This window comes from Anomaloglossus baeobatrachus, chromosome 11 (assembly GCF_048569485.1).
Source record: "Anomaloglossus baeobatrachus isolate aAnoBae1 chromosome 11, aAnoBae1.hap1, whole genome shotgun sequence".
Lineage (NCBI taxonomy): Eukaryota > Metazoa > Chordata > Amphibia > Anura > Aromobatidae > Anomaloglossus > Anomaloglossus baeobatrachus.
The window spans coordinates 171,158,580-171,173,096 of NC_134363.1; the positions used below are offsets into that span (position 1 = coordinate 171,158,580).

Sequence of the window (14,517 nt, forward strand, 5' to 3'; positions counted from 1 at the left end):
AATTCATAGTTTTGATGCCTTCAATGTGAATCTACAATTTTCAGAGTCCTGAAAATAAAAAAAACTTTTTGAATGAGAAGGTGTGTCCAAACTTTTGGTCTGTAGTGTATCTATGGAGTAAAGGTTTTAATTTTTCATTAATACATGTCTCTGGTTATGGTTACCTTTGTAAGGAGCCGTAATGGACTTGTTTCCCTCTGTTACATTTTGACAGGGAGCGGTGGGGTCCGGTAATGTGGCCGAACCTAAATGTCACCGGTTAGAGATTTCTGATACCGGGTAGTGGGATTTTTTGCCAGCGTTCATCGCTCTGGTAAGATACAGTGAAATCAATGCTACTTCCGATGGAGCCTGTGTCAGAGCTTCTGAGCTATGGAAATAATTGACGATAGCGAAGGATTTCAGACACATTATCCTCCCAGGGAATCAATGTGCAGTCTCAGCTCAAACTGATATTTATTTCATTATATCATTATTTCACATCCGTATATATTTTGGAGCGTGGGATGAAGGTGGAGTACCCCGAGGAAACCTATGGTAACATTTCTTATATTAGGTCAGAGATTGCTCAAATTGGGGAGACACATAGTAAATGGCCCCTACACTCCGCTGCTCTTTGTTACTGCACTTCTGCAAACACATTTCACATTTTTATGTTATAACCGTATTTTACAGTCTGTAAGACGCATCGGACGATAAGACGTGCCTGCGTTTTATAAGAAGAAAAAGAAAAAAATTGAATTAAGAAATGGGCTCATGACACATTGTTATGGGGGGATCTGGTGCTGACATCGTTATGGGGGTAATATCCCCCACTCTGTACTAATGTCCCGCATCCTGGGCCTCTTACTGGTATTTATGTCCCCCATCCTGGTATATATTTCCCCCATCCTGGTATACATATCCCCCATCCTGGTATACATATCTACCATCCTAGTATATATGTACCCCATCCTGGTATACTGGTATACATGTCCCCCATCCTGGTATATATGTCCCCCATCCTAGTATAAATGTCCCTCATCTTAATATTTATGTCCCTCATCCTGGTATACATGTCCCCGATCCTGGTATACATATCTACCATCCTAGTATATATGTACCCCATCCTGGTATACTGGTATACATGTCCCCCATCCTGGTATATATGTCCCCCATCCTAGTATAAATGTCCCTCATCTTAATATTTATGTCCCTCATCCTGGTATATATGTTCCCCATCCTGGTATACATGCCCCCATCATGCCTACTGGTCCTTCATCCAGCATAAGTGACGTTTGTGCCTGGTGATGCGGTCAAGTACATAGATGACGCTTATGTCTGGTGGTGCGGTCAGGTACCATATAGGACGTCTAGCACACAGACCCTACTGATGTGAACAGTTTTGAATGGTCTGACATGAAACTTGGGTGCCTCTCACCTCCTTAAATGTGCCTGGAGTTGTCTGACATTAATCCTCCGACTCTGAAGGCCATTGTTCACAATGAAGTGGTCATCAATGTTGGATGTGGCTAAAGGATGTTCACTTCTTTGCCTTTCTATGACTCTTCCAGCCTCTCTGTAGCTTTGTACAACCTGCTGGTGACACTCTGTGACTCTCTAAGCTCAGTGGCCACTTCTTTGCTTTTCTGTGACTCTTCTAGTCTTTCTGTATCTCTGTAAAACCTGCTGGTGACACTCTGTTACACTCTATACTCAGTAGTTACGTCTCTGCCTTTCGGTGACTCTTCCAGTCTCTCTGTATCTCTATACAACCTGCTGGTGACACTCTCGGACTCTATAAACTCAGTGGCCACTTCTCTGCTTTTCTGTGACTCTTCTAATCTCTCTGTATCTCTGTACAACCTGTTGTTGTCACTCTGTGACACTCTAAGCTCAGTAGTTACTTCTCTGCTTTTCTGTGACTCTTCTAGTCTCTCTGTATTTCTGCATAGCCTGCTGGTGACACTCTGTGACTCTGTAAGCTCAGTGGCACTTCTCTGCTTTTCTGTGACTCTTCCAGTGTCTCTTTACAGTTAGGTCCAGAAATATTTGGACAGTGACACAATTTTGGCGAGTTGGGCTCTGCATGCCACCACATTGGATTTGAAATGAAACCTCTACAACAGAATTCAAGTGCAGATTGTAACGTTTAATTTGAAGGTTTGAACAAAAATATCTGATAGAATTTGTAGGAATTGTACACATTTCTTTACAAACACTCCACATTTTAGGAGGTCAAAAGTAATTGGACAAATAAACCAAACCCAAACAAAATATTTTTATTTTCAATATTTTGTTGCGAATCCTTTGGAGGCAATCACTGCCTTAAGTCTGTAACCCATGGACATCACCAAACGCTGGGTTTCCTCCTTCTTAATGCTTTGCCAGGCCTTTACAGCCGCAGCCTTCAGGTCTTGCTTGTTTGTGGGTCTTTCCGTCTTAAGTCTGGAGTTGAGCAAGTGAAATGCATGCTCAATTGGGTTAAGATCTGGTGATTGACTTGGCCATTGCAGAATGTTCCACTTTTTTGCACTCATGAACTCCTGGGTAGCTTTGGCTGTATGCTTGGGGTCATTGTCCATCTGTACTATGAAGCGCCGTCCGATCAACTTTGCGGCATTTGGCTGAATCTGGGCTGAAAGTATATCCCGGTACACTTCAGAATTCATCCGGCTACTCTTGTCTGCTGTTATGTCATCAATAAACACAAGTGACCCAGTGCCATTGAAAGCCATGCATGCCCATGCCATCACGTTGCCTCCACCATGTTTTACAGAGGATGTGGTGTGCCTTGGATCATGTGCCGTTCCCTTTCTTCTCCATACTTTTTTCTTCCCATCATTCTGGTACAGGTTGATCTTTGTCTCATCTGTCCATAGAATACTTTTCCAGAACTGAGCTGGCTTCATGAGGTGTTTTTCAGCAAATTTAACTCTGGCCTGTCTATTTTTGGAATTGATGAATGGTTTGCATCTAGATGTGAACCCTTTGTATTTACTTTCATGGAGTCTTCTCTTTACTGTTGACTTAGAGACAGATACACCTACTTCACTGAGAGTGTTCTGGACTTCAGTTGATGTTGTGAACGGGTTCTTCTTCACCAAAGAAAGTATGCAGCGATCATCCACCACTGTTGTCATCCGTGGATGCCCAGGCCTTTTTGAGTTCCCAAGCTCACCAGTCAATTCCTGTTTTCTCAGAATGTACCCGACTGTTGATTTTTCTACTCCAAGCATGTCTGCTATCTCTCTGTGATGGATTTTTTCTTTTCTTTCAGCCTTAGGATGTTCTGCTTCACCTCAATTGAGAGTTCCTTAGACCGCATGTTGTCTGGTCACAGCAACAGCTTCCAAATGCAAAACCACACACCTGTAATCAACCCCAGACCTTTTAACTACTTCATTGATTACAGGTTAACGAGGGAGACGCCTTCAGAGTTAATTGCAGCCCTTAAAGTCCCTTGTCCAATTACTTTTGGTCCCTTGAAAAAGAGGAGGCTATGCATTACAGAGCTATGATTCCTAAACCCTTTCTCCGATTTGGATGTGAAAACTCTCACATTGCAGCTGGGAGTGTGCACTTTCAGCCCATATTATATATATAATTGTATTTCTGAACATGTTTTTGTAAACAGCTAAAATAACAAAACTTGTGTCACTGTCCAAATATTTCTGGACCTAACTGTATCTCTATACAACCTGCTGGTGACACTCTGTGACTTTCTAAGCTCAGTGGCCACTTCTCTGCCTTTCTGTGACTCTTCCAGTCTTTCTGTATCTCTGTTCAACCTGCTGTTGTCACTCTGTGACTCTCTAACTCAGTGGCCACTTCTCTGCTTTTCTGTGACTCTTCTAGTCTCTCTGTATCTCTGTACAATCTGCTGTTGTCACTCTGTGACACTCTAAGCTCAGTAGTTACTTCTCTGCCTTTCTGTGACTCTTCTAGTCTCTCTGTATCTCTGTACAGCCTGCTGGTGACACTCTGTGACTCTGTAAGCTCAGTGGCACGTCTCTGCTTTTCTGTGATTATTCCAGTCTCTCTGTATCTCTGAACAACCTGCTGTTGTCACTCTGTGACTCTCTAACTCAGTAGCCACTTCTCTGCTTTTCTGTGACTCTTCTAGTCTCTCTGTATCTCTGTACAATCTGCTGTTGTCACTCTGTGACACTCTAAGCTCAGTAGTTACTTCTCTGCCTTTCTGTGACTCTTCCAGTCTCTCTGTATCTCTGTACAGCCTGCTGGTGACACTATTTAACTCTGTAAGCTCAGTGGCACTTCTCTGCTTTTCTGTGACTATTCCAGTCTCTCTGTATCTCTGAACAACCTGTTGTTGTCACTCTGTGACACTCTAAGCTCAGTAGTTACTTCTCTGCCTTTCTGTGACTCTTCCAGTCTCTCTGTATCTCTGTACAGCCTGCTGGTGACACTATTTGACTCTGTAAGCTCAGTGGCACTTCTCTGCTTTTCTGTGACTATTCCAGTCTCTCTGTATCTCTGAACAACCTGCTAGTGACACTCTGTGACACTCTAGGCCCAGTAGTTACTTCTCTGCCTTTCTGTGACTCTTCTAGTCTCTCTGTATCTCTGTACAGCCTGCTGGTGACACTCTGTGACTCTGTAAGCTCAGTGGCCACTTTTCTGCTTTTCTGTGACTATTCTAGTCTCTTTGTATCTCTGAACAATCTGCTGGTGACACTCTGTGACACTCTAGGCCCAGTAGTTACTTCTCTGCCTTTCTGTGACTCTTCCAGTCTCTCTGTATCTCTGTACAGCCTGCTGGTGACACTCTGTGACTCTGGAAGCTCAGTGGCCACTTCTCTGCCTTTCTGTGACTTTTCCAGTATCTCTATATCTCTATAAAACCTGCTGGTGACACTCTGTGACTCTCTAAGCTCTGTGACCACTTCTCTGCTTTTCTGTGACTCTTCTAGTCTCTCTGAATCTCTGTGCAACCTGCCGTTGTCACTCTGTGACACTCTAAGCTCAGTAGTTACTTCTCTGCCTTTCTGTGACTCTTCCAGTCTCTCTGTATCTCTGTACAACCTGCTGGTGACACTCTGTGACTCTGTAAGCTCAGTGGCCAGTTCTCTGCTTTTCTGTGACTCTTCCAGTCTCTCTGTATCTCTGAAAAACCTGCTGGTGACACTCTGTGACACTCTAAGCTCAGTAGTTACTTCTCTGCCTTTCTGTGACTCTTCCACTGTCTCTGTATCTCTGTACAACCTGCTGGTGACACTCTGTGACTCTGTAAGCTCAATGGCACTTCTCTGCTTTTCTGTGACTTTTCTAGTCTCTCTGAATTTCTGTACAACCTGCTGTTGTCACTCTGTGACACTCTAAGCTCAGTAGTTACTTCTCTGCCTTTCTGTGACTCTTCCAGTCTCTCTGTATCTCTGTACAACCTGCTGGTGACACTCTGTGACTCTGTAAGCTCAGTGGCCACTTCTTTGCTTTTCTGTGACTCTTCTAGTCTCTCTGTATCTCTGTACAACCTGCTGGTGACACTCTGTGATACTCTAAGCTCAGTGGCCACTTCTTTGCTTTTCTGTGACTCTTCTAGTCTCCCTGTGTCTCTGAACAACCTGCTGGTGATACTCTGTGACACTCTAAGCTCAGTAGTTACTTCTCTGCCTTTCTGTGACTCTTCCAATCTCTCTGTATCTCTGTACAACCTGCTGGTGACTCACTATAACTCTGTAAGCTCAGTAGCCACTTCTCTGTTTTTCTGTGACTCTTCAGTCTCTCTGTATCTCTCTGCACAACCTGCTGGTGACACTGTGATACTCTAAGCTCTGTAGTTACTTCTCTGCTTTTCTGTGACTCTTCCAGTCTCTCTGTATCTCTGTACAACCAGCTGGTGACACTCTGTGACATTCTAAGCTCACTTCCATCTGAGAACATCCTGCTTGAAGCCTCAAAATGTCGCGGTGCTGCTGATCAATTATCAGGCGTCGTCTTGGTCTCATGATGTCAAAATGTGAACTGTATGATGAGGAGGACGGTTTAATATCAATTCTAATTGAACCCCAAAATGTATTGGCCGATTCATGGATCAAACTCCTGATGCAAATTTTGACATGAAGCTCCTTGTTAGAGAACAGCAAAAGTCCTGAGACATTGAACAGTTGGACGCGTGCATACAAGAGGTTAGAGAAGGTCACATTAAAATCACCTGAAAAGGTCAGAGGGCGTTTAGGATCATCCTTAAATATCACCCGAAAGCCAAATATCTCTAACTTTTTGTGAGTAGTGTATGGTGTAAAAGTATACAGGAATATAAGGAGCACATAAAAGTTTCTCAGCATATATGAAGAATATATAAGAATATATAGTGTAAAAGTATTAATATATAAACATATATGATGAAATAGTATATATAGATGGTATATACATATACTATACACGTGCTGCTGTACATCATCAACTGCCCCCTCCTGTGGGAGACACAAAGTCTCAAAAAATGAGACTAATGGAAAAGTATGGATTGAGACAAGCGAAGAGGTCAGAGACGCCTGCTACCTTGTACATGGCGGATTATATTACTGCAAGGAGTGGAGGCTACATCCTTTATATTATATTAACCCCTTATCTCCTGCACTTTATCTTCATCATCCTCACTGATAACCTGTGTTCACACTTCTGTTCGGCGGATATACGTTTTAAGAGGAACTCTGCTCTCGATGTGTGAGCGGCTCTGTATGTTATTGATAGAGGAACTTCTTTATAGAACCGTCTTCTTTCTTCACAATTCCAGATTTCCTATTTGTCATAATCTATTACAATAGGTCTGAATAGGAGCTGTATACACAAAACGGCGCAACATTTTTTAACCGATTCTAAAAATTGGATTTATAATATTAATTTCAACACCAAAACGACAGCTCACCCCACCTGCCTCCGTATCGTCCCAGGTGCACGACCGCTTGAGCAAAAAGGTAAATACAGTATATTAAAAAAAGAAAAGAATTTTGGCACTCCTTCTTGGGATCTATACTTTATTAGGGATTCATGTGCGAAAAAAACAATGAAATCATTAAACCATTTGACGCGTTTCGGAACACAATTTCTTAGTCATATAACCTATAAGTAAGGAATTGTATTCCGAAACGCGTCAAATGGTTTGATGATTTTATTGTCATATGAATAATTGTGTTCCGAAACCCGTCAAATAGCTTGATGATTTTATCGTTATATATTTAAATATAGCTAGGAAATTGAGTGCCGAAACGCGCCAAATGGTTTTGTTGATTTTGTTGTCATATAGCTAAGGAATTGTGTCCCAAAACGCGTCAAATGGTTTGATGATTCTATTGTCATATGACAAAGAAATTGTGTTCTGAAGCACTTCAAATGGTTTGATGATTTTATTGTCATATAACTAAGAAATTGTGTTCCAAAACGTTCCAAATTGTTTGATTTTATCGTCATAAGACTAATTGTGTTCTGAAACGCGTCAAATAGCTTGATGATTTTACTATATGACTAAGGAATTGTGTTCTGAAACACTTCAAATAGTTTGATGATTCTATTGTCATATGTCTAAGAAATTGTGTTCCCAAACGCGTCAAATGGTTTGATGATTTTATTGTCATATGACTAAAGAATTGTGTTCCGAAACGCATCAAATGGCTTGATTTTGTCATATGACTAATTGTGTTCTGAAATGCGTCAAATAGTTTGATGACTTTATTATCATGACTAAGGAATTGTGTTCCGAAATGCGTCCAGTTGTTTGATGACTTTATTATCATATGACTAATTGTGTTTCCAAATGTGCCAAATGGATTGATGTTTTTATTGTCATATGACTAAGAAATTGTGTTCCGATATGCGCCAAATGGTTTGATTTTGACTAAGTGTGTCTCGAAACGCGTCAAATGGCTCATGTACTGATTAACAGGATATATACTGCATTACCACGGTTTTGCAGTATATAGTATAAATCACGGTTTCCTATGAATCTCAGCCTATATATATATATATATATATATATATATAACACATTCACCGCCGATTGTGATATTTAAATGCTGCTGTCAGTGATTGACAGTGGCATTTCTGTAGTTAAACAGCTATCATGGCTTGCGCCAATTGCTGCTGTGAGGGGCAGATCCCGGCTGTGCATTACAGCCAGCATCTGTCCTGTGTGTCCTTTTAAGAATTGATTTCTGGGTTTGGGATGTTCATTGTTTCTTGTTTTTTTTTTTCTTCCCAGCTCAACATTTTGGTTGATACCGGTAGCAGTAACTTTGCAGTAGGCGCAGCCCCCCACCCCTTCCTGAAAAGATACTATCATCGACAGAGGTAAGTGATATGTGACTACATATAAATCATTAAAGGGTTAATTACCAACGTCACTTATCCACAAAATAGGTATTACCTCTCTGACTGGTGGGGGTATGACCACTGGAACCCCCAGTGATCCAGATTGCAAATTGTTCCTGTACTCCCATGAGAATAAATTGAGTAGTATTGCGCATGAGCAGGCCTAACGCAACTCATTTCTCTGTGTGCTGGAAGGGGAAGCAGGACTCACAGGCTTTCTCTATGTGTGGGAGGGGGGAAGAAGCATGACTCACAGGCTTTCTCTATGTGTGGGAGGGGGGAAGAAGCATGACTCACAGGCTTTCTCTATGAGTGGGAGGGGGGAAGAAGCATGACTCACGGCCTTTCTCTATGTGTGGAAGGGGGAAGAAGCATGACTCACAGGCTTTCTCTATGTGTGGGAGGGGGAGGAAGCAGGACTCACAGGCTTTCTCTATGACTGGGAGGGGGAAGCAGGACTCACAGGCTTTCTCTATGACTGGGAGGGGGAAGCAGGACTCACAGGCTTTCTCTATGAGTGGGAGGGGGATGAAGAAGGACTCACAGGCTTTTTCTATGAGTGGGAGGGGGAAGAAGCAGGACTCACAGGCTTTTTCTATGAGTGGGAGGGGGAAGAAGCAGGACTGCCAGGCTTTCTCTATGTGTGGAGGGAGAAGCAGGACTCACAGGATTTCTCTATGACTGGGAGGGGGAAGCAGGACTCACAGGCTTTCTCTATGAGTGGGAGGGGGATGAAGAAGGACTCACAGGCTTTTTCTATGAGTGGGAGGGGGAAGAAGCAGGACTCCCAGGCTTTCTCTATGTGTGGGAGGGAGAAGCATGACTCACAGGCTTTCTCTATGTGTGGAAAGGGGAGGAAGCAGGACTCACAGGCTTTCTCTGTGTGGGAGGGAAAAGCAGGACTCACAGGCTTTCTCTATGTGTGGGAGGGAGATGAAGCAGGACTCATAGGCTTTTTCTATGAGTGGGAGGGGGAAGAAGCAGGACTCACAGGCTTTCTCTATGTGTGGGAGGGAGAAGCAGGACTCACAGTAGTGATGGGCAGTCCGGCTCTTTTTGGTGATCCGGTTCCCATGGCTCCGCTCACAAAAAAGAGCCGGATCTTTCAGATCGTTCTCGGCTCCTTATTAAATATGTGTTCACCCCAGGTGAACACATATTTAAAATTATAGTAAAGCCGCCAAAACCCAGCCCATCCGCGGCTAAACCCCACCCACTTACTAGTGACCAATTAGATTAGTGAGTAGGTGGAGTTTAGCAGTGGGTGGGCAGGGTTTCAGCAATGAAAAGAGCTGTTTAGGGATTTTAGTGGCTCTCACTGGTGATCCGGCTCCTGTCGTTCACGACTGACACATCACTAACTCACAGGCTTTCTCTATGTGTGGGAGGGGGATGAAGCAGGACTCACAGGCTTTCTCTATGTGTTGGAGGGAGAAGCAGGACTCATAGGCTTTCTCTACGTGTTGGAGGGAGAAGCAGGACTCACAAGCTTTCTCTATGTGTGGGAGGGGGAAGAAGCAGTACTCACAGGCTTTCTGTTGTGAATGTCAGTTATGCTTTTGCTGCTGTGGGGCTCCCTCTTGTGGCCAGGAATGGTTTGACAGAGACCAGGTGTTCTTGAGCAATGGGCGTTTCTATTGCTACACTCTGCCTATTTAAGCCTTGGTCTGCTAGCAGTCTGAGCCGGTTATCATTTGTTCTTTGAATCTCCAGTCTTTTCATCTTGCTCCAGACCACATCTACCCCAGATAAGTGCTTGGTTCTTTCTTATGTTGTTTTTGTTCTTTTGTTCTTATCTGGGTTTATCATTTACTGTGGTTATTGTCAGTTTATTTGCATGCAGGAATCTTCCCTCTCTGTTGCTTAGCTGGGAAGCTCCCTGCAGCTATGTTTGGAGTATTGCGTCCTATACGTCCATGTGCTTGTTGCTTCTTGAATTTGTAATTGTTCCTGTTTTCTGTTCATTGGTTTGACAAGAGCGCCTGATATAGGACGGAGTTCAGATCTAGCGATCTGAGGACCTTTTTGTACTATCAGGTATTTGGGTTTTTGTAGGGTTTTTCTCTGGCCACCATCAGCCTCTTTCCTATCCTTTCGTATTTAGTCAGTGGGGCCTCACCTTTGCTGATCCTATCATCCATCTGTGTATTGTATTTTCCTATATCACCGCAGTCTTTGAATGTGGGGGGCTTGCTATACCTTTTGCGGTCTATTTCTGAGGCAGAGAGTTATTCATCTTTCCTTCCTTTAGGATAGCTAGTTCTCCGGCTGGGTTCGCGGTGCATAGGATGTTAGTTCACCCTTCAGCTACTTCTAGTGTTGATGGTTAGTAAGGGGATGGCGGCCAGATTAGTTGCCAATGCTCTTGTCACCTTTTTGCTAATGCTCTATTGTGATCTTCCATGGTTCCGGATCATAACAGATTTCTCTATGTGTTGGAGGGAGAAGCAGGACTCATAGGCTTTCTCTATGTGTGGGAAAGGGAAGAAGCAGGACTCACTAGCTATCTCTATGTGTGGAAGGGGGAAGAAGCAGGACTCACAGGATTTCTCTATGTGTGGGATGAAGAGGGACTCAAAGGCTTTCTCTGTGTGTGGGAGGGGGAAGAAGCAGGACTCACAGGCTTTCTCTATGTGTGGGAGGGGGAAGAAGCAGGACTCACAGGCTTTCTCTATGCGTGGGAGGGGGAAGAAGCAGGACTCACAGGCTTTCTCTATGTGTGGGAGGGGGAAGAAGCAGGACTCACAGGCTTTCTCTATGCGTGGGAGGGGGAAGAAGCAGGACTCACAGGCTTTCTCTATGTGTGGGAGGGGGAAGAAGCAGGACTCACAAGCTTTCTCTATGCGTGGGAGGGGGAAGAAGCAGGACTCACAGGCTTTCTCTATGTGTGGGAGGGGGAAGAAGCAGGACTCACAGGCTTTCTCTACGTGTCCCATGGGTATGACCTATGCTGAGGTCATAGCCATGTGACCAGAAGGGGCGGGGTCTGAGCCAACAGAAAAATATTGCTTCCTCTTATCAACTTTGTTTGCTGAGGCCCCGCCCCTTCTGGTCACATGGGTATGACCTCACACAGGTCCTGCAAGTCAAAATTTAAATCGATTGTATAATACTTATACTAATTCTAACAGGGGGAGGGGATAAGTATGAACACCCCCCAGATATTATCTGATCCTCAGCTGCTGTTACTCAAGAAGCTGATGATTTTTATAAACTTTACTTTCTTGGGTTTCAAAGCCTATACATCCGAGCTGACCACTACAGGTATGTATAGAATCAGCCTGATAGTGCCAGTATAGCACTGGCTTTAGGGTATATAGGAAAATCCTGGTGATTGGTGCACTTTAAGCAGTTTTTTATTACCTTCCATATGATTCCTGTAGATCTCCGATTCTTCATGGTTGTCTACAGTGATTTATACACTATATAATAAAGGTGTAAAAAGCTGGCCCCATATGCTGAGCTGAGCAGGTGCCCGGCCCTCGCTGTGACCTGTCATGTGGTTTCTGCAGTGACTGTGGGAAGAGGCCCTTGTGCTGCTCGTTAGTGATAATGAGTCGGTAGGGTTATGAGATTATTGCTATAGTTACATATCAACCTGATTTACCTGTAAATCTTGCCTAAAATATAACCAGATTGTCATTTGGAGTCTGTTAATTATAATCTAAAGGAAGAAAAAAGGAAAAAAAAAATTATAAAAAAATAAATAAATATCAATTCTAATATTAAACTCATGAGAAATGGAAAAATAATGAGTGATACATACAGAGAATATACCATGCAATTCAGTGGAAAGTGTAAGGAGACCTAATGGGAACCTATACAGTTATACTGGGGCACGGCACACACAGGAGTACCTTAACCCCTTAGTGACTAGGCCAAATTTTTTAAATCTGACGTGTAAATTTACGTGCCAATAATTCTGCAATGTTTCAACATATCCCAGTGATTTTGAGACTGGATGTTTTTTTCGTGAGACATTCTATGATCGTGGAAAATTGAGGTTGCAATGTTTGGCGTTTATTTATAAAAAAATATCATAAATTTGACCAACTGTACAATGTTCTTTTATTTTGTTGTTAGGATGTTAGAAGCTTTAAAATTGTAGCAGTAATTTTTCATTTTTTCAAGGAAATTTACAAAACTGTCCATATTTTTCGTTTTATAAGACGCACTGGATTATAAGACGCACCCCAATTTTATAGGAAAAAAAAGGGGGGGGATATGGGGTCCGTCTTATAATCCGGTGGTGTCTTACAGGAGGGGGGTGGCATTGGTGGTGGAGCGGGGTCACAGAAGGCAGGGGCGGTGGAGTAGGGCGATGCTGTGGGCGGTGCAGCCCCGGATGCTTGCTCCGAGCACTGTGAAGCAGGAGGAACATCCAGAAATTGTTAACGGTGTGGGCTTCAAAGAAATGGTGCCCGGAGACGGCGCATGCGCAGATTGAGCTATCGACTCAATGACAAGCCAAGATCTCATCTGTGCACGTGCCACCTCCAGGTGCCATTTGCCTTAAGTCCGCTGCTGGGAGGCCAATGGGCCGGAGGTGGCGTGTGCGCAGATGAGATCTTGAGCCGAGAGCTCCATCTGCGCATGCGCCGACTCTGGGTGCCATTATTTAAATTTCGCACTGCCGACATTTTTGGAATGGTGGCCCCTGCCTCACCACTCTCAGCACAGCCCGCAGCACAGCGCACCGCCCGCAGTAAATCCGCAGCACAGCGCACTGCCCGCAGTAAATCCGCAGCACAGCGCACCGCCCGCAGCACAGCGCACTGTCCGCAGTAAATCTGCAGCACAGCGCACCACCTGCAGTAAATCCGCAGCACAGCGCACCGCCCACAGTAAATCCGCAGCACAGTGCACCACCTGCAGTAAATCCGCAGCACAGCGCACCACCCACAATAAGCCCGCAGCACAGTGCACCACCCACAGCATCTCCCCTGCCCCCACAGAAGATGAAGCCTATTGTAAATCGGGCTTTGTCTGCTCAGATTCCTATTCTTATATCACTGCCGTTTATAATCACTTGTATTGCAGATTGGGCAGATATTCTATAAATTACAGCTTCACCCATTGCAACATCGGAGGTAAATTGGGAAAAGAAAGATTGTAAAGTCCTCAATATTATTTAATGAGGTGTAAAATAATAAAACAAGCATTACATACATGTTGATCCAACTGCACCCCCCCGCTTCTCCCTGATTAGCGGCTTCGCAGCACATGACCGCTGCGACCAATCACTTGCCTCTAACAGGCCGCAGCCTATGAGCAGCGATTGCATTCTCCAGCAGGAGCCTCGACCCATATGATACTCTTGCCCCACCGGCTGAATATGCTCAGTACATGACTACCTTTCGGTGAGATAAATCTTTTTGTTAGCCGAGGTCAGGGCTTAGCCTGACAGCAGGATATGAAGCCTAACGCTCGCTGCTCATCTGGGATCCAGTGCCTGAGTGATATTCCAGTGCAGAGCTGGTGGCATGGACACTGGAGGAATAAAAGGACACACACAAATGTTGCGCTTGATCTTTTCAGTTGCAGTTTGTCCGAGTATGTACTTCCTTTTTCTTCGGCTATGTTCACACACAGAGTTTTTGCATTTTTTTTTAATGTTGCCGAAACGTGGTCTCTTGGCAGTAAAAATGCTGCTTTCAATATGCAGGTTTTTTTGTGTTTTTGCGGCATTTTTTTAAATTTAATTTTGTGGTAAACAATTCACTATAACCTGTGTTTTCATCATTTAATTCTCTGCTCTTCCTGGGATTTCCGGTCCAGTGGTTGCTCCTATCATTAGTCCAGTGGGCGGTCCTATCATTAGTCCAGTGGTCGGTTCTATCATTGATCCGTCTTATCATTGGTCCAGTGGTTGCTCCTATCATTAGTCCAGTGAGCGTTCCTATCATTAGTCCAGTGAGCGTTCCTATCATTGATCCGTCTTATCATTGGTCCAGTGGGCGGTCCTATCATTGGTCCAGTGGGCGGTCCTATAATTTGCTCAGTGGGTGGTCCTATTATTGGTCCAGTTGGCGGTCTGATCATTGGTCCAGTGGGCAATCCTATTATTGGTCCAGTGGGCGGTCCTATCATTGGTCCAGTGGGCAGTCCTATCATTGGTCCAGTGGACGGTCCTATCATTGGTCCAGTGGGCGGTCCTATCATTAGTACAATGGGCAGTCCTATCATTAGTCCAGTGAGCGTTCCTATCAT

At 44.1% G+C, this 14,517-nt stretch overlaps 1 protein-coding gene across 2 annotated transcripts in view; it reads left to right on the forward strand.

Annotated features, from left to right (window-relative positions):
* The window catches only part of BACE1 (beta-secretase 1), a 41,252-nt gene that overhangs the window by 8,724 nt on the left and 18,011 nt on the right, over positions 1-14,517 (forward strand). For both annotated transcript variants that reach the window (XR_012727550.1, XM_075328382.1), the window contains exon 2: positions 8,198-8,286. Coding sequence is in view for 1 of the 2 variants with exons in the window: in XM_075328382.1 (XP_075184497.1) it covers positions 8,198-8,286 (89 nt within the window). In the remaining variant the exon portion in view is untranslated. The remainder of the gene's footprint in view (positions 1-8,197; positions 8,287-14,517) is intronic.